The sequence below is a fragment of the Pituophis catenifer genome, unplaced genomic scaffold (genome assembly GCF_029215685.1).
Source record: "Pituophis catenifer annectens isolate HBS135680 unplaced genomic scaffold, rPitCat1.0.hap2 SCAF_7, whole genome shotgun sequence".
NCBI lineage: Eukaryota > Metazoa > Chordata > Lepidosauria > Squamata > Colubridae > Pituophis > Pituophis catenifer.
The window spans coordinates 13,145,265-13,166,687 of record NW_027256887.1 but is presented as its reverse complement, the minus strand read 5'-3'; the positions used below and the strand labels follow the sequence as shown (position 1 = coordinate 13,166,687).

Genomic DNA, 21,423 nt, shown 5'->3' with positions numbered 1-21,423 from the left:
GATTTATTCTTATTGTTAACATTGTCTTGTTTTTACTGGCTTTTAAGGAGAAATTGATTTTGTCTTCCCCATTAGAAAGCAACAGTCTTATGTGGAAATACTTCAGGGAAGTGTTTGTGCAATACTTCTTAATCTCTTAATAATCGTTTTAATAATTTTAACATTAGTTTTAAATAAACGAGATAACACAAAGTAATGAATAAGCAGTTTTTCATTATTAAGGACCTGAAGCCACTACTACCGGTATCCATGCTAAAATGTCCCCAGAGCCCATCCTCCTGGGATTCTTCAAACTTCCCTCAGGTGTGAGAACAAAAAGACACAAGCAGGTATACAGGTAGTCCTTGACTTATGACCACAATTGAACCCAAAATTTCTGTTGCTAAGCAAGACAGTTATTAAGTGAGTTTTGCCCCATTTTACAAAATTTCTGGCCACAGTTGTTAAGTGAATCACTGCAATTGTTTTTCTCAATACTACTTTTTCTTAGTAACTCAAAATTCCTTTCTAGTGAGAAGTGGAGTCCTGTCTCTGCTGAATTGTTAACTGTTTCTCATCTTTCATTCAAAAGTCAGAATGAAAAAAAGATGTTAGGCTTAAATTAGCCTCTATCACTCTTAATCACTCACTAAACTGTTAACATAGTTAAATGGTTAAGTAGAACCCTGCAGTCTATTTTTTTTTATGTTTGCTGTCCTGGATGTCAAATCCATTTCAGTCATCCCTGAATATAGCTAACCAGAGGTGGGGAAAAAGCTTAAGTATCAAATCAACCTTGAAAGGCAGAAATGTAATTCCAAAGTCTTCTTATTGTTAGAACGAAATTATTGAGACATATCAAAATAGTCATGTCTTCAAAAGGGTTTGAGGAGCAGAAGATTTGCGAGACCTAAGACCAGGAATAATAAATAAGCATGGCAGACTGGATCAGTGGCAGATGGGTGAAAAAAAATGGCAAATATTCCAAGCGGATTATACTTTCTAAAATATTTAACGATTTAGACAAATCATCCTGCTGTCAACCCTGAAGCTGTCCTGACCGAAGCCATTTTGTCTGCTTCAGTGTTGCCACATTGGAGCTGAGGGTCAGGGAAGGGGGATTGGAGATAGATAGATTTTTGTAGCCAAAACAAAATACTTTCTCTTGGGAACCAAGGATATTCTCACACCTGGTCGGAAGAAGGTGAGTGATGCTACCCAGTTGCCAGACCGCACTGTGATTGGACCATGTGACTAATTGTTTTGAGAAAGTAGAAAAACTTTCACTTTTAATGAGGTGAAAACAGGGGAGTTTCAGAGTCGGTTTTCACCAGATATGTGCCAATATGATATTTCCGATAAAAGTAATCTTTGAGGAACTCGAGTGCCTTGGAGTCTTGCTTGCAATGGATTTATTACTTGGAACCCTGACACCTGCTTTGTCTATGAAACTAGTTTGTTTTCCAATGTATGCAAAGTTAGTTCTGTTTTATAGGTTACCTTGGGAGAGTTTGATATTGAGAAGAGGCATACTTTTAAATAAATAGCCCTCTATATTTAAGGAGCAATCCCAGGAGGGCTACACCAGATCTATGCCCTGTGTGCTTTGAGTCTGGAAGCAGAATGTTATAAATTCAAGAAATGTATTTTCCATTAAATAGAATGTAAACAATAGCACTTCACAGGAAATAACAACATACATTGTATTTTAACAAAAGTTAATTAAAACTTTCTAATTCTAATTGGGGTGATTAAAAAGCCAAAAAAAAAAAAAAACTTGGTACAAGTATTTCAGTAACACTGAAAAATGTTTTTCCCTCTAGCTATTTGAAAAACAAAAACCTTGTTAAAAAAAAGTTATAACCTAAGCCTTGATGAGTAACCTCAAACCACTCTTGCCTCTTCTACTGAAAACAAATAATAGCACATTTTGCCAGTAAAGGAAGAAAGGAAATATGGTGATTTATACTTTACTGGTTGCTTGATCTCTATCAGCTTTTCTTCTTTCCTCCTTCCCTCCATTGTACACCAATTATCCTTCTGGAAATCATGACAAGACTAAATCCATAAATCACTTGCTTCTGCTAGTAAGATACTAACAGTACAGTTTTGATCAGTCAGCGCTAAGCATATAACCCACACAAGAATAACATTTGTTATTCATCAACATAGCATATTGTAATAATGACAATCTATGCAGAGATTTCTATAACTTTCTTGGCCTTTTCGCAGCCAAACTCTAAGGGCCAGAAGAGGGCATTTCCAAAGAAGGGGAGTGAGCTCAGAATGGGCTTTTTTCCTGTGAATTGCTCCTCTCTGGAGTCTTAGCAGCATGACCGGGCTGTTTGAACAACTCCCTGTTCTTAGATACAGGGAGCATGATAAAACCTTCATGACACTTTCCTATTTTAGGCATGAAAGCCCTTTTGGAGAAGGAAAGAAATATTTTCTGCATGAAGAGATATTTCAAACAAATCAGACAAATAAAATCCTTGGTCGCTTCTCACAGGCTTCTGTGTTTTAAAATAGGAGCATCTTAGGTCTATTGACTCTTTGATCACACATATTTAGCATCCATAACTTCTCCACGATATCTGTTAAGTTTATACATGTAAAGATTTTAAAAACAATTAAAAACAACCATCTTTAGGTCTGTACACATAAATATTATTCACTGGATGAAAGGAGAAGCCTTTCAGTTGCCAGTGTCACCTTCTCGTCTATAGTATTTTCATTTCTTGACTAATCCCTCAATCCCCTATACAGTAGTGGCCAAAATTGTGGAAACCTTTGGGGAAGAGTATATTTTCTAAAACTAGCTACCATGTTTTCCCGAAAATAAGACCCTGTCTTATATTTTTTTGAACTCGAAAATAAGTGCTTGTCCTTATTTTCGGGGAGGTCTTATTATTTTGGGGTGTGTGGAGCAAGACGGGGTTCCTCTTACCTGATTTCCAGCTCTGTCTCCCTAACCCTAACCAGGGGAAATGGCAGGGACTGGCTGTGCATGCATTTAAATATTTTCGGGGAGGGCTTATTTTCAGGGGAGGGTTTATTTTGGGGGGGAGGCTTATTTTTGGGGGAGACTTATTTTTGGGATAACACGGTAATAACACCACTTTTTTTTCGGAGTAGTACCATAAAATTATATATCAATGGAAAGATAATTTAATCAAGAATGTAATGCAATAACTTTTATGAAGAATTTGCTATTAGAATAGCAGTTACAGTATAAAGAAGAAAAGTGAAACACGTAGAAAAAACAAGATATACAAAAATTATCACTATAGAAATAAAGAGATATACAAAAATTATCACATCAGTTCATACTTAGTTGGGTAACCTTTAGCATGAATTACAGCCTTACAACGTCTTCCCATGGAGTGAACCAAGTCTTTTAGTTCTGCAGCTGTTATAATGTGAAACCATGATTGAAGGATTGCTTCTATTAACCGGGTTTTATTGCTGGGTCGCTTCTGACTAACAAGTTTCTTTAGTTGGCTCAGGGGTGAAATCCAGCAGGTTCTGACAGGTTCTGGAAAACCGGTAGCGGAAATTCTGAATAGTTCAGAGAAATGGTAAATACCACCTCTGACTGGCCCTGCCCCCATCTATTCTCTGCCTCCCGAGTCCCAGCTGATCGGGAGGAAATGGGAATTTTGCAGTAAACTTCCCCTGGAGTGGGGAGGGAATGGAGATTTTACAGTATCCTTCCCCTGGAGTCAGGTGGGAATGGAGATTTTACAGTATCCTTCCCCTGGAATCAGGTGGGAATGGAGATTTTACAGTATCCTTCCTCTGCCACGCCCACCAAGCCACTCCCACAGAACCGGTGCTAAAAACGTTTGAAACCCATCACTGGTTTGCATGTGCTATATTTTGCAAGTGTGCGTTGTGATGTTTGTTTTTCTGAACGTAACATCTGGCATGGGTATTTTATGCTTGACAGGAACATATATAAGTTTAACATTTATAAATTACATCCTTTGCTACTGATATTCAGGTTTCAGCTTTGGTCTTCAGCCTACTTTTCTTTGATATACTTTCCACAAAATGGATAACGGGAGTATAATATGGGGGTTATTGTGACACATCAACTGCTTTTATTTCAAATAAAAGGCCGGAGGCTCCAGCTGGTGCAGAATGCGGCCGCGCGGGTGATTATGGGAGCGACGTGGCGCTCCCACGTAACACCTCTCCTGCGCGAGCTGCATTGGCTCCCGGTGGTCTTCCGGGTGCGCTTTAAGGTGTTGGTTCTCATCTTTAAAGCGCTCCATGGCTTAGGGCCAGGGTATTTGCGAGACCGCCTGCTGCTACCGATAACCTCCCACCGGCCAATACGCTCTCATAGAGAGGGCCTCCTCGGGGTGCCGTCGGTCAGGCAATGTCGGCTGGCGGCCCCCAGGGGGCGAGCCTTCTCTGTGGGGGCACCCGCCCTGTGGAATGAGCTGCCTCCTGGAATACGATTGATCCCGGACCTCCGGACCTTCCGTAAAGCCCTGAAGACGTTTTTATTTCATCAAGCCGGCCTAGCCTAAATGGTTTTTAATTGGGATTTTAAATTTTATGGATTTGGGGTTTTAAATTTGGGTAGCCAATGATTTAATTCTTTTAATTATCTTAACTCTTGCATTTGTATGTTTTTTAATTTTGGCTGTTCACCGCCCTGAGTCCCTTCTGGGAGAAGGGCGGTATACAAATTAAATAAATAAATAAATAAATAAATAAATAAATAGTTTTATTAAGAAGTCAGTACAAACTACAGAAAAATACAAACAAAAAGTTAGAAAAAAAGTTACAGGAAAAATTAAGAAAGGGTGTGTGTGAGTAAAAGTAAAAAAAAGAAAAGAAAGACAGAAAAAAAGAAAAAGAAAAAGGATAAGAAAAAGAAAAAAGAAGTAATTTCCCCCTTCATCCCTTCAGGTAGAAATAATTTTAGTAATCACCATTAATTAAAAAAAACTCACTTCCTGTATGTCTTGAACTTATGACTGGTTACTTAGCCATCATTCAGAGTTACAATGGACACTAAAAAAGCTATTCATGACCTGGATTTGAAGTTCCAACAACTGCCCCTGCAATCACAGGACTGCGTCATCAACTGGCCCTCTTTTACAGCTATTTGCAGTATCCTATGGCCATGTGACCATAATATGCAATGTTTTTTTTCTGGAAACCTGTTTCTGGCAAAAAATGCCTCATAACACACAATGGGTTTGCTTAAGCTGTTTGCTTAACAGCTTAATGACTGTGGTGTTCACTTGACAACCACCGCAAAAAAAGATTTGAGCATAGTCATGTGATGACCTGTTTAATGACCATCATGATTTACAACCATAATTATGGGTTCAATTATGGTCATATCGAGGACTACCTATAATCTCTTTTCTGCCCATAGCTCATCTCTTAGGTGAAGAAAACAACTCCAAATGCTATGTCAATCAATCCTTGTCAGCATAATCCAGTAATGGCAACAACTTTCTTCTTTTAAACCTGGTTAAATAAACCAATTTTAAACCTTTCCCGACATTTTAGAATTCTTCTTTAAGCCCTTAAAAAAATCCTAGATTTTTTTGATCGTATGAGTTTCAAAGGGAAAATCCTTCAGAACTTTAGCAAGTTTCTTTCAGAACAATAAGTAAAATATACGTCCATGGAGATTCTCAGTCTCCAGGTCATGATTGTCCCAAAGGTGCTTGTTTTTTTTTCTTTTTTTTCTCAAGAGGCAACTGGACTTTCTGTTTTTTCTTTGAAGACATTTCACTTCTCATCCAAGAAGCTTCTTCAGCTCTGACTGGATGGGCAGGAATGGAAGGATTTATACTCCTTGCAGAGAGCTGGTCATTTGCATTCTTTTAGCGAGTCGTTGAGGCCACCTGGAGGCTTATCAAGAAGGCTCCACACCCATTTGCACTACACAGGTGACCCTGATGACATAGATAAATCTCCAGGTAGCCTCAGTGACTGTTGTGGCCCGCCAGCGGCCTGCACAGATTGTTGCTGATCCCGATGAGGAGGAGGCTGTTGTGGTGTCGCCCCAGCAGCCTGTGCAGCTGGTGCTCAAGTCGGACAGAGAGGAGGCTGAAGAAAATGTGGTGCCAGAGGCAGAGATTCAGCCAGGGCCTTCAGAACCTCCAGAGGCTCCTTTAAGTGCAGAGGATGAAGTGGAGGAACCTCTTCTCAATGCAGAGCTGCCAAAAGGCAGGAGTTGTTACTCAGGAGGAGGTCTCCTTGAGAGTAAGGCATGGGGCTAATTGGCCACTCTCTTAGCGTATTTAAGTTGGCACGCAGCTTCTAAAAAGCTGCAGGAAACAACGCATGTTCGCTCGATGATCATTGAATCTGGATTTTCTTTGCAAACCCTGCTTCTGGGCTTTTTGCCAACTCTCGTAAGACTTTATCTTTCTGTGGAATTTCTGGCAGGTTGTTAAGGACGTTTTAGTTAACAGCCTGCATTTGTAAAAAAACTACGTTTGGAAGTAAATTGAGTTTGGTTCATAGTTTTGTGTGTGCTGCATTCTCTGAGATCTGTAGCTGGGGCAGAACAGCGACTCTCTAAAAGGATGCAAATGATCATCTGTCTGCAAGCAGTATAAATCCTTCCATTCCCCACTATCCAGTCAGAACTGAAGAAGCTTCTTGGATGAGAAGTGAAACGTCTTTTTAAAAAAAATCCAAAAAGTCCAATTACCTCTTGAAAAAAGTACCTTTGGGACAAGTAAAATTTATCCTTTTGTTTGTAATTTCTAAAAAAAAAGTCCTTCCATTTTCTTTTTCCTCTGGTTCTAGTGTCTAGCCTTCAAGGTCTCCTTATTAAAAAAGACAAAACAAAAAACCAGGAACATTTTGATGGGCACTCATTGCCCTCACTATGTAAGAAGAAAGGAATTAAGATTTAATTTAAGCAATTACCTTGGCAGGTCCTTTCATCCGTTAGTAATTTGTAGCCCTTTTGGCAGCTGCATTCAAAGCTTCCCACTGTGTTCCTGCAGAAGTGATCGCAGCCTCCATTGTTCATCAGACATTCATCTATATCTGTCAGAAACAGCAGGTGAAGAAACCAGAATAAGAGATCAGCCTTGTATTTTCTAAGAGAAATTACCTAGGAATATTATATATCATCCTAAATTGGGGGGAGGACAGGAAAATTTCATTTGAGTGAAGATTCCCATATCTGCCCAGAGTGGAAGAAAAACAAAACAAAACATTTTAACAGACCAGAAGATTTATGCCAAAAAAAAAAAAAAAAAAAAAAGTTCAATATAAACTTTTTCCCAAGGTGCAAGTAAGATAGAAAATATATTGAGGAAAGCAAATAAACTGCAGTTGTGCAATCACATTCCATTTATGCAAAGACTGCTTCAGCCTACACAGTGTGTTCATGAGTCTTACAGAGTTAACATTCTTCAGTCAAGACCCTGTTGTTCCGCCAGGCCGGGCTATCGACTTAATAATTTTAAATTGGGGTATTTTAAATTTTTGGGGTTTTAAATCGGCCAAATTTATTTAATTATTTTAATTTTTAATTATTGTTGTGTCTTGTGTTTTTAAATTGGCTGTACACCGCCCTGAGTCCTTCGGGAGAAGGGCGGTATAGAAATAAAATTATTATTATTATTATTATTATTAATATATATTTGAACCAGTGGTGGGTTGCTCCCGGTTCTGTCCGGTTCTTGAGAACCAGTAGTAAAAGCGGTGGGAGGCTCCGCCCATAATGGACGATCTGCGCATGCGCAGAAATGTACAAGCGCGCACGAGCAAAGCAAGCGCTCCCATTGAGAACCGGTAGTAAAGGTAAGTAGAACCCACCCCCGTATTCAACCTTCTATCAACATCTTCCACTTCAAGATGTTTCCGCCCCTTTAGTGTGGAATGCATTCTACAAAATCTTCCCTAGTTACTTGGAAACTTTTTCTCTCCATGATTCCATGATTTAATCTTGATTCTTTCATGTCTGTCCACTGTTCTGTCCAAACTATGCACCTTTTCTTGCTTATCCCTTCTCTTTAACCTTTGCACCGGCTTTGGTCATGCCCAAATTCCTTGCCCTTCTGTCATCCATCCCACTTAATTTAATTAGCAAAGAAAGACTCCTGGTTCATTTCTTTTTCCAAGAGTATATACTTTATTGAGAACAAAGCGGTTACAGATTAGAGCAGGCAGAATCTGTTGGCTTGGCATGAAAAAATGATGCAATTCACTTTCCCTTTTCCCCTGGCCATCCATCCTCCTGTTATCAGTCAATGTCCAATTAAAAGTTCTCAGATTGTTTTGGAAACCGACCTTGCATTGGCGCCTTTCCCATCTCCACATGTTCTGACCTAGGCTTCCTGATATAGTAAAAAGCACACAATTTGTCCCAAACCCTTTATTTATTTTAGCGGCTGTGAATTCCTTTCATTCACAGCACCTGCTGAATCACCAAGAGTTTATAAATAGTCCAACAGAAGTCTGCCACAGTCCTTTGGATAAGGTTGGTAAACACCCACCTTTATCTTCTTTGACATGCTGCCAAAGACCTAATTGGCAATTACCTTGGCAAGGCCACATGGAAACACAGAGTCAAAAACGGAGCTTCGAAGTACAAACCAACACCATCCACAATGTTGCTTCCTGTAAAGACCCACGTGCCTTTGCTCTTCCTTTATGTATTATTATTATTATTATTATTATTATTATTATTATTATTATTATTATTATTTTATTTCTATACCGCCCTTCTCCTGCGGGACTCAGGGCGGTGTACAGCCAAGATAAAACATTGCATATAAAATTTAAAAACAATTTAAAAAACAATTAAATAATTTCGGCCCAAGATATTAAAAACAACCCAATTAAAACCAAATTCAATTAAAACAGAGGATGGGATCAAGCCAGCCCAGCTAGATGGAATAGGTGTGTTTTCAGGGCCCGACGAAAAGTCCGGAGGTCTGATATCGTGCGTATCTCAGAGGATAGGTCATTCCAGAGGGCAGGTGCTGCCACAGAGAAGGCTCTCCCCCTGGGGGTCGCCAGCCGACACTGTCTGGCCGACGGCACCCTGAGGAGGCCCTCTCTGTGCGAGCGAACTGGTCGGTGGGAGGCTATTGGCGGCAGAAGGCGGTCTCGCAGATAACCCGGCCCTAAGCCATGGAGTGCTTTAAAGGTGGTCACCAACACCTTGAAGCGCACCCAGAAGACCACAGGAAGCCAGTGCAGCTCGCGCAGGAGAAGTGTCATATGTGAGCACCCCGGCGCTCCTATAATCCCATAATATGTGAGCGCCCCGTCGCTCCCATTATGGGAGGGGCCAATCATTTCCAAGCCTTACTCCCAAGTCGTCTCTTTTGTTTTAACTGTTCTTGTCTTCTGGCAACTCTGTGCATGCGCGCACTAGGAATAGGCTCCCCCTGTTCCTCTGCCTCTCTAATGTCCGACTCTGGAGGCTCCGGAGTCCACACATAACTCCCAGGTGGCCCTGACCCCATCTCTGCCTCCAACGCAGAGCCCTTGTCTCAGCCTTCCCCAGACTCCAGGACTGCCCATGTTCCTCCCCAGCCTCCTCACTGTCCAACTCTGCTGCCAGCTCTGCAGGCTGCTGGCGGACCACAACACCACATTCCTTTTGCTGACCTTGTGCTTGACTGGTGCTCCTCATAGTCAGGGCCGGCTCTGCTTCAAATCCACCCACACCTAACCACCCACATTTCAATCTCTCCCCCTTCTGCCTGCCGTTGCTGATGTCAGGCCGGCAAGACGCCATGCGAAGCAAGCAGCACAATGACATCTATGACTCTTTCCCTTCAAAGATCTCTTGGGCTGTGTACCTTCATGTTTTGCTGGACTAGGCATTTTGACTCTTCTAAAGTTTTCCTGCTTTGTCCTCCCTCTGTCCTTTCTATCTTTCCTGCTTGCTCTGAAATGTTCAGTGGATACTGTTTTTTTTTAAACCATCTTTTTAATGTTTCCACAAGAATATTTCCAGTAGTGGTGTGTTTCCTCTGTCAAAAGGTAAACTGCAACTGCTTAGAGCTGTGATGGCAAACCTATGGCATGCATGCCGGAACTGCCATGCAGAGCCATCTCTCTGGGCATGCCAGCCATCGCCCGTTGCTCTTCCAGGCTAGTTGCTCATGCGCGCGGGAGCGCCAGAAACCGGAAGAACAGTTCCCTGGTGTGCATACGCGTGCTGGGAAGCTGAGCTTCTGGTTTCTGGCGCACGCATGCATGCCAGCCAGCTGGTCTTCACGAGCTGGCATGCGCCAGAAACTGGAAAATCAGGTGACTGGCACACATGCGCACATTGGAAACTGGAAGCTCAGCTTCCCGGTGTGCCCATACGCGCTGGGGAGCTGCTCTTCCGCTTCTTGGTGCTCCGTCCTGAGCGCGCGCTCCCCTTTTGGCACTCGGTGCCAAAAGGGTTCGTCAACACTGCCTTAGAGGAAAGAAATCTTCACTTGCTATCTGAACAGTGTCTTGATGCTGAGCTCTGGGCGAGATTATTGGTTTTAAAGTGTACCAAGGAAGCATGTCCATCAAGCCAATACGTAATTATTATAATGTTTTGCATTTTCCATGCATCATTAACCAAATGACTTGGGCTTCTGGTTTAGAGAATTGCTGTTTGTTTTTTTAATGATTCAGAAGTTACGTTCTTTCCACGCTAGTATCAGCGCTGCTATATTGAAGGCAATCAAATAGATTATCTGAGATGGATGCATCATATGAATCGCACTTGGGGAGATGGCATAATCCTTGAATAGTAGGAACTGGAAGAGTCAACCTAAAATTTCAGTAAATCCCCATCAACTTCTGTATTCTCCTTTTCACATTCAGCTCTTAACATGCAGCATTTTAAAACAGAAGAAATTGTTTACTGTACAACCAAAATAAACTGAAGCATACCAAAACCTAGAATCTAGTTGGCTCAGTTAATTATAAAGTAACGTGATTACATTTTTATAGCTAGCACTCTGAGTTTAAGTGAATAACTTTAGCTGCATATATTGAAACTAACCTAGCAGTCTATTAGTTTGTTTCTGACAAAAGTGTTTTCCATTCTACATTTTCTTTTAATTTAGCGAAACTTTGAAATTTTGTATATATTACAAGATGCCCCATTGAAAGCATCTGAACCTTAGTTTATTGGAGTGAAACTAACTGATATCTCAGTGATAAAATAGAGAGAACAATAATTATACAAAAATTCAAAACCAATAAATAAAACAAAAAAATGCAGCTATAATTTTAAAAATAAAATAAATAAATATTTGAATATCTGCTGGACAAAAATTCTTGAGGCAACCCTTTTCTATTTCCAATTATAAAAATAGAATGTTACCTTTTTTATTGAAAGCGTTTAAAGAAAGATAAAAACAAGAGAAAGGCATTTTTTAATTTTTACCCAAAAAGTCTATAAGAAGTTTCCAGTCATCATGACCAAATGTCAGAATGTTATCTACTTGAAGAGAAGATGAATATGCCTTTCAAACATTGCATATGGTTTGATATGATGCTTTAATACAGGTAGTCCTCAACTTATGACCACAATTGAGCCCAACGTTTCTGTTGCTAAGTGAAACATTTGCTAAGTGAATTTGCCCCATTTTGCAAATTTTCTTGCCACAGTTGTTAAATGAATGATTGCAGCTGTTGGTGTCATGGTTGTTAAAAGTGAATCTGGCTTCCCCAGTGTTTGTAAGAAAGTTGTAAAATGTGATCACGTGATCTTGGGACACTATCATAACTATGAGTCAATTGCCAAATAACTGAATTTTGGTCACATGCAGCAAAAACAGAGCAGGGAGGGCCGTGTGCGGCTCTCCCAAGTTCCATTTTCGCTGGCAGAAGGTTGCAGGAGGCCATCACAGCCGAAAATGGAGGTCACAAGGGCTGCGTGCGGCCCTTCCTAGCTCCATTTTCGCTGGCAGAGGGTTGCAGGAGACCATTGCAGCCGAAAACAGAACTTAGGAGCCCATTTCGCTGGCAGAGCGCTCAGCCGCCCCCGACACGAGTGACATCAAGTTGGCCACACCCACCCTGGCCATGCCCACACCAGTCCCCCAAGGTCAAACACAACCCTGATGTGGCCCTCAATGAAATCAAGTTTGGCACCCCTGCTCCCACTTCTTTAGGACTTTTGGAGCCATGTGTAATTGGTTATTGTTTTCATTAAACACTCATGTTGATAGATATATATGTTTGTAAGTGGAAAAGTCAGAAAGCACATTCCTATGACTCCAATTGTAACAACAGCTCATCAGACTCCCCAGTTCACTTCATATCTTCTTTGATTCCTAATGTACAGGTTATGTCAGCTTGCTACCTGTTCAGAAACCTGCCAGGATCGATTAAGAAGTGACTGTATGAATTAAATATTTAAAACAGGAGATACAAAACTTACTCGGTGAATCACTGCAATACTTGAGCTTTAAAAAAATGCTATTGGGCTGTTCATGCCTTATGCTGAAATAATATACAAGTTTTATGTTCAGTGACATTGGGACACTCCCTCTCTTTCAGACCAAGTAACTTGACTGAGTTTTTTTCTGAGGAATCTAAATAAGCAGGCATGAACTTCAAGGAAGAAAAGCTAGCTATAAATCTAACAATCAATCAATCAATTGAAACTTCCCAAAGGGTGTAATCTTAGGTTACAAAATGCAGTGTCTCTTTCTTTCTTTTTTTAAAATACATTAGCCGAACAAGAGTAAATAAACTGAAGATGAGCTGCAGCACGAATCCAAAAGCTCGGAAGAGTAAACCTTTCGTCCTGTGACTGACCCGATCTTGTAAATAAGCTGTGTACATTTTGGAGATATAAATTTGGAGCTTTGAAAACCTGATTCCTGTAAAATGACTGAGCTGAATATAAATGCTATTGAGCATAGAAAGGCTGAAACCGGTAACAACATAGTGTCTTGTTTCCTATTCATCATCTTTGCAGTTCCCCAAAGGAGCAAGTTTTCAAATACAATCTTGCTGTCACATACAGATTTAGATGTCACTATTTTCCTCTGGGACCCATATCCCTTTTTGACACTATCCAACCATGTAATCAATTTTTAAAGGGTCTTCTATGCTGCCAAGAAATCAATCTTCTTACAAGACAAAATGTACATGACCTCTTTTTTAAAAAAAATACAGATAGATCTATAAGAATAGAGAGAGAGAGAAAAAGAAATATGCCCAAAGGCCCCCATGCCACAGGTGGCACGCATAGCCATATCAGTGGGTACGTGGGCTCAGCTCCTGCACGCATGTGCGTGCCGGCCAGCTGATTTTCGGGCCTTCTGGGCCTACCAGAAGTAGGGAAACAGGTTGTTTCCTGCCTCTGGAGGGCCTCGGGGTGGTGGGGGGGAAGGCCCGTTTTTCTCTCTCACCTGGCTCCAGAGCCTTTCTAGGAGTCTGAGGAGGGCGAAAACGGCTTTCTCCACTCCCCCGGAGGCCCTCCAGAGGCCAGAAAGGGCCTGTTTGCCAACTTCCGGTGGGACCGGAAGGCCTTTTTTTTGCTGTCCCCAGCCTCCAGAGCCTCTCTAGGAGTCTGGGGAGGGTGAAAATGGCCTCCCCCCCCCGGAGCTCCTCCTGAGGCCAAAAACAGCCCAGTTGCCAACTTCCGGTCCCGTTGGCAAATGGGTCGTTTCTGACCTCTGGAGGGCCTGGGGGGGCAAAGGCCGTTTTCGTCCTCCCCAGACTCCCAGAGAGGCTCTGGAGCCAGGTGTGAGAGAGAAACAGGCCTACCGGGCCATCACATGTCAGGAGCGGGGGGAGCAGGGGGGGTCACACATGCATATGCTGGGGCGGGGTGCATAGAATTATGGGTGTGGGCATGCGCGCGACCTCCCTGTCCCCCTCCTGGCATGTGATGGCACAAAGGTTAGCCATCACTGGTTCAGTCCATGCATTTTAAGATAAAACTTTTTCCCTTAAGGTTTGAGAAAAAAAAAGCACTTAATAATTTATATTTATTGCAAGATGCTATTTAGCACAACTCATTAATACACTGTCAAGCAATATAAAAAGGCAAATAGTATAATTGCTGAGCCTCAACTTTAATATTGTTTTGTTTGTCTGATGCTATCTAAACCCATGATTGTAAACGGTAAGGTAAAAAGACTTCCTTACTTGGGGTTCACATCCAGTCATTTTCTTGGCATGTTCGCCATTGTTAGTTTATTTTTTATGATCACCAGAAAAACAAAAACAAAAAACACAATAAACAGCAAAAGGTTTGTTGCCCACAGGATGAGGACCCCAGGTCCCCTCTTTTCTACCACTGATGAACTTTGGAGGAGGTGGGTTTTCTTACTCAAAGACTTCTGTTCCACGGTAATGCCAATGGGGAAAAAAAGAGATACACAAGTTGTATCTCCCTGTCTCTTTCATTCTCTCACACAGCAGCATTATGGGAAAACAGCTCCCATGGTCTGCATTTCTTCTGCAGAAGAGGGGTGGGCTGCTGGGGGTTCTCAGGGATTTGAGAGAACCTCTAACTAAGATTCTGTGCAGTTTGGAGAACCCCCAAATCCCATTCCTGGCTGGCCCCGCCCGCCCCTCCCCGGAGTCCCCACGTGGTCCGTTTTGCATGCAGGTAAGTGCAGGGTGTGCGCGGAGGCTCGGGGAGGGCGAAAAACAGACTTACTGGAGGTTTGGGAAACGGGCCCATTTCCGGCCTCCAGAGGGCCTCCAGAGCCTGGGGAGGCTGTTTTCGCCCTCCCGGAGGCTCAACGAAAGCCTCCAGAGCCCAGGGAGGGCAAAAACACCCCCCGCCATGGTGCAGGAGGCCGACTAGGCCACGCCTACCATGGCCACACCCACCCAGCAACCGAGCAGAGAACTCCTTGCTAACGTTTTTGAAGCCCACCCCTGCATAGAATCATCTTTACAACTATCTTGTAAAGTTGAGTCTCTCTACCTACCTTTTCTTCAGTCCCAGCTCTTTCTCTCACACATGCACACAGAGCCAATGCATTCAAGAATTTGAAAATACAACTGGCATTTGTTGTTGCTGTTGTTGCATCTGAAAGCACAATGGTAAGTAGGCTTTGTATTATGGAGCTGGGTGACCATGACAATGAGACAGAAAGAACATGGACTGTTTGCTTAAAATAGCATCCAGTTAAGCAATCTCTCCATCCCTCCCTGGTTAAATAATACATGAGAAAATTAAGAAGAGCTCATATATAGTAAAAAGTATCCTTTGAGAGAAGTTGTACAAAATTCGCTGAAATGTCAAAATATGTATATATACTATCAATAAATTTTTGTTTCAAATTTGCAATTGCTCTTATTAAAGTATTAAACAGAAATATATATTACAGGTAGTCCTTGTTTAATGACTGGTCACTTAACAACCTTTCAAAGTTACGATGGTCTTCAAAAAAGCTTAAAAACCATTCTAACTTATGACGGACTTCAAAAAAGCTAGTTACTTCAAGTGCAGTAAGGTTTGAATTTACGACCAGATGCATGTCCTGCGGGTCATGTGACTGTGATTTGCAACAAAAAAACACCCACTGGATATGCTGGATTTGCTTAATGATTTACTGAACACCTGTTGTAAAAACAATCAAAAAATTGAGTCAAGTCCTATGGTGACTCGCTTAATGTTCACGAGTTACAACCAAACATCCAGGCTTAATTGGGGTCATGATCCAATACCAACTATAACCCTGAAAAAATAAATTATGCCCTGTTTTAATAATAGGAAACTCTAGAGATTATTGAAATTATCAATTATTGAAACATTACTGAAAGTCGTTGAATTCTAAAGTTCAAATTTCTTATTCTGCATATTAAAGGAGTAAAAAAAATAATCCCCCAAGCATTGAAATGTTCAAACTAAGTCTTAGTTCAAAAAATAATCTGTTGAGATCATTGAGATTCATTAGAAAAGCAAAAAAATAAATAAATTCTGGATTGAAATATGCTCTTAGCAGCTACGAATAAAAAGAAATGAGTTACAGATCCTTTGCTTATCTCAATAAAATTTTAAGCCTAAAATATTAATTAGTGTGGATGAAAGTATTATGGATTCCCAGGAGGGAAGGCTTGCATTTCAGAGAGTGAAGAGGCAACAAAGCTTAGATAGTTTGATCAGGAGAAGGGTTTGTTTGTTAACAAATTTTCAGAGTATATCTATGGTGATGCAAATAGTTTGGCGAAATTTTTGTCTAGAGGTGAGGAACAATAAAGGACATTGCTCAGAAATAATTTCACATGTCTTTCTTGGTTCCTGGGGCATGACAATTAGGAAACGTAAGGATTTGGATTGATTTCTTCCTTTCCTAGTTCAATTTTTTCTGAAAGACATAGGCGGCTACTTAGGCTCTAATCAGAGGTGGTATTCAGCTGGTTTGGACCAATTCGCTCGAACCGGTAGCAGAAATCGTGGGTGGGACCGTCAACCCGCCCACCTGCTCCAGCTCTATGCCATCCCATTTAGGCATATTTTTCCGACCAGGCGCATGCGCAGAAGGCAAGCACGAGCAAAACGCATGCACAGAAGATTGGTGCATGTGTGGAAGGCAGACGCGCGCGCGAACCAGGCGTGTGCATGGTGAACCGGTAGTAACTGATAGTATTCTCCCTTTGTCCTCCTCTTTTCAACAATATGCTACTGTCCTCCTCTTTTCAATATGCAGGATCGTGAATTTACCTTGCTGCAGCACCAACACAAAACAAGACCATCTCTTCAACACACAATGTGACTGGGTGGGCGTGGTCAACTCGATGTCACTCATGTTGAGGGGTACCTTGCTGGACTCTACTCGCCCCTCCCCTCCCAGACCCTCCTTGCCTGCCCGCCCCGGCTCCTTAGTGCCCCAGCAGGAAGCAGTTGTTGGAGCTAAGCAGCCACCATGAGAAAGAGTTGGCAAAACAGCTGGCTCAGTTCAAATTGGATCTGACCAACAAGGAGGCTCAGCAGAAGCACCTCACTGAGGACTATGAGCATAGGCTTTCCAAGCAGAGAGAAGACCTGTGGGAGTGCAAGGCCAGGTACCAGGGCCTAGAGACTCAGCGGGCTGAGATGGTTCCAGGCCATGATGCAGTCCCACTGGATCAAGGCCCTCTTCTCTTTGCTACCAGCGATGCTTCCCTCCTGCCTTCTCCCAAAGCCTCGCACCAGGAGTCTGAAGCAGACATCAAGTTGGAATTTCTGCCCCGCTCCGACCCACACAAAAAGACCCTGAAGGGGGAGACTCTCTGCAACAACACAAAAGTTCATTGCACGTATCAGACCCAGGCGCCATATTTGAGGACCCCTGATTTAGTGCAATATAAAAAATGCAAATAATTTTTTTTGCAGACCACCAAAATTTTCTCATGGACCACCAGTGGTCCACGGACCACCAGTTGGTGACTGTTGGATTAGATAACCATTTGTCTGAAATGGTATAGAGTTTGCTGCCTTAGCAGAGGGTTGGACTTGAAAACCTACAAGATCTCTTCCAACTCTGTTATTATGTATTCTATTCTGTAATATAGATAACAAATTGAATTCTGAAAGCAACTCTAAAACATCCAAATTAGACTCATCTCTTACTTCTGAGGTCCCATCATTTCTGGAACTTCAAAAGTAGATATTGATATAAATATCAATTTCAAGATCAATAACAATATTGGGTGGGAATGCTATGTACAGCTCCATGAGGCAGAAGATGAAAGGTAGAATATAAAGCTATTGTTTTTGATTTGGATCAATTTAAATTCCAGTGTTGGAAGAGAGCGGAAATTTTCATTTTTCCACTGATTTTACTTGACATTTTGCAAAACATATTCTGTAATCAATTTGGCTTTTGCAGTTCACTAGGGATTGTATTGAAGTCTGAGACAGATTAAAACACAACTGTTTGCTATTCTGCCAATCTTGCTTCTTGTTTTTAGGCTTAAAAAGATTTCCAATTTGGATAAGTTTTCATCCTCCACTGAAATGAGAAGGCTGCCTGGTTATCCTGGGATATCCAGCATAATTAAAGCAGAATCCAATTCCAGTGATAACTCTAAAGGGAAAAACAGGAAATCTCATTTATTATTTAAAGAAAAGGGAGGGGCAGATGTATTTTATTCACACTTTTAAACATCGCGGAATATGAAAGATCTGAAGTGGAATGATTAAAATACCACAATCTGCACAAAACATTTCTTATTGGAGACAGTTGATAAACGACAAATTAATTCTAGATAATGCTGTGTGCACTAATAAAATATTTATTTGGATATAATGCCAGCACTTTCATATAAACTCCCTACTCCTTATAAGTTCATATAGAGTATACTTTGGACAAAAGTATCAAAATGATCACCTGTATGGAAAAATACAATAGAGGGGAAAACTGCCCCCACAACCCAACCCCCAAATTTCAATTTAGGCTGCTGTGAGAAGAAACCTGTTTGGTAGGGCTCTAAATACTCATTATCTCCTTGGGTTTTTTGGAATCTTACTAAAGCTCAATTAAATGAATCGTATAACTACAAGAATTATAGTTTCCTCTGTCCGATGTTAGACTGAATGCGAGACATTATTATTATGGATTATGGACCGCCAGAACAAATAGACAACCCATTCAAGGTTGAAACTGGCTAAATAAGCTAGCCCAAACATTAATCATCACAACTATGCATTGCCACACTGAAAATTGGCACCCTTATTGGATGCACCCATGAGCTTGCAAAGATGTTGAAGCACTCCTAAGGTAGATATTGTGTGCATATAGGAGACATGAAAAGGCCAAAAGTACTGCAACATTGGCGAAGCTAAAACTCATCTATCACGGTACATCCAAAGACAAAGATGTAGTTGTTATCATCGTAGGTGTTAATTTTATGAAACAACATTGCTTAAGTGCATTGACACTTTGATCGTCTTCACCATATCTTCACCATCTTCACCACACCACACCACACCACACCATCTTCACCACATAAGTCAGCAGTGAAGATCTAGTGAAGATCAATACTTTCCATTACTTAGGATCCCATCTACAAAGTGATGGCAGCATTAATGACAAAGTGCACGCAAGAGTGAACAAAGCATGGCTATGAAGGAAGGAGATCAAATGGAGTGCTCTGTGATGCACAGCAATGTATCTGAAACTGAAGGTGTATAAAACAATGGTATACCCAGTAGATGGCCATGTCCTACAAGCATGTCCTACACTGTCACCTGCATTGCCTTCTACTTTAACAGAGATGGCAAATACTTGCTTAGAAGGCTGAAACAATGCTTAGAATGGCAAGACACAATAAATGCAGGCATTGCTCAGTTGGTCCTGGATGCTGCATTTAATTGTGCAAAATGGCATTTGTTGACTTCTACATCTGCAGGAGTAATGTAGGATGATGATGATGATGACAATGACGACAATGACTGGGATTCTCAATCACAAAGGTAAGGCCAAACTATCTGTGATGCTAAAAGCATCATTCATGATTAGGGTATTATAAGCTTTCTGCATCCATTCTGAAGCATACCCTAATATTATTTTCCATTGGAATTGTGGCTATCCAGACTTTGGATCAGCTTAGATGATCTAGAAAACTCTAGACATTTTGGACCACCAATTCAAGGATTCCCAGGTATGCATTTCTGCTGGCAGTGGCTGATATAGCTATAAATTAAACTCCTAAAGAGCCACCAGATTGTCTGTTCCTTGATGGAAAAGCGTTCATTCACATGATGGAAACTTTTACCCTGTTTCCCCCAAAATAAGACATCCCCTGATAATAAGCCCAATTGGGCTTTTGAGCACGTGGCAATGAGGCCAAGCGCTTATTTCAGGGTTCAAAAAAATATAAGTCAGGGTCTTATTTTCGGGGAAACACAGGTATTTTTAAATTAATTGTAGAGTGTCAAAGAATATGTATAATATTCTTAAAATATCACTCTTAAAAGTTCTGATGTTACTAACAGGTCTATCTGAGTGACATACTGAACTGAGTTATTTTATTATATTTTAAATATATTAGAAGCGACTGGTCTTGCATGTGAAGGCAGCATAAATATTTTGTCAATAATAATAATAAAGGGGAGGGAGGAAGATATAAGAAATTAAAGGAAAATCATAGATTGTCTGGAAAAAAAAATCCATTAAAAAATCTGGCTGTCAAAAAAAAAAGAAATGATGCTAGTTTCAATTGTACTACATCTCAACTTCTTTAAACCTTGCTAGTAATTGTAACAATTTATGCAATCAAACCTCTTCAATATCATTCAATAAGACATGGAAGCTACTCTTCTACTGCCTCAGGTTCTGTCATTCCTGACAGGAACACAAAGAAAGCCAAACCACATACTCCTTGAATTCCTCTGTTTCATAATGTTCAGCTAAAGACCTGGGTATTTCTTCTCACAACTGTCTCCAGCAACTAACATATAGGATAGATTACAAGAAGTGACACAGAATTACCAAGGTTTATAGCCACAAAATAAAACCTAACCACTATCAAATTTTGTGGCCACAAATTCCACAGTTTATGAGGAAATGTCCAGGGAAATCTTTTTGCATCTTCCAAAATTTTCAGCAGATAATTTCACTGCATTACCCCAAAATGGGGGGAAAAAATATTTTATCCGCTTTCTTTATGCAATGGATAATTTTAAGATAACAACTGTATTGTTATGGTATCTTCCTAAACATCTATTTTCAGCCAACTTTGACATCTCTGCTGTAGCACAACTTTAACATTTTTTTTAGATGCTGACATTACAAGAATATCTGGAACCCAGGTAGGAGATGTCCACAAAATGAAAAAATTGGTGGACCTTCAACTGTATGGCTATGACTGCCATCTTGACCATATCCTGTAGACATTTCTAATCCCAAATGTACCTTGAGGTTTATGGCATCATCACTACAGATAGTTCTCAACTTACAACAGTTCATTTAGTGACCGTTTAGTTACAATGGCACTGAAAAAGTGACTTATGACCGTTTTTCATACTTACAACCATTGCAGCATCCCCATGGTCATGTGACCAAAATTCGGATGCTTGGCACTTGGCTCATATTTATGAAGTTGCAGTGTCCTGGGGTTGGTGACCTTCTCAGAAGCGAAGTCAACGGGGAAGCCAGATTCACTTAACAACCATGTTACTAACTTAACAACTATTGTGATTCACTTAACTGTAACAAGGAAGGTCATAAAATGGGGCAAAATTCACTTAACAAATGTTTCATTTAGCAATAGAAATGTTGGTCTCAACTGTGGTCATCAGTCGAGGACTACCTGTATAACTTTTTCATGGAGGTAGGTAAAATGAAGACTTGTTGGGAACTATTTTCACACGTAGTTAAATTTCATTCAGCAAAATGACACATTTAGAAAGCTGTATCATCACCGTGAAGAAACAGTGGTCACAGACTTCATAATTTACATCAACTTAAACAGTTAAAAAAATTCCAAAAGTCATTTGTTCACGAAGTAAAATTATTTTAAACCTGCAAGTAATTCAAATAAATG

General features: G+C 40.8%; 1 protein-coding gene across 1 annotated transcript in view; it reads right to left on the bottom strand.

Annotated features, from left to right (window-relative positions):
• The window catches only part of SCUBE1 (signal peptide, CUB domain and EGF like domain containing 1), a 194,353-nt gene that overhangs the window by 27,440 nt on the left and 145,490 nt on the right, over window positions 1-21,423 (bottom strand). The window contains exon 9 of the mRNA XM_070946765.1: window positions 6,892-7,014. Within this exon, the coding sequence (XP_070802866.1) occupies window positions 6,892-7,014 (123 nt within the window). The remainder of the gene's footprint in view (window positions 1-6,891; window positions 7,015-21,423) is intronic.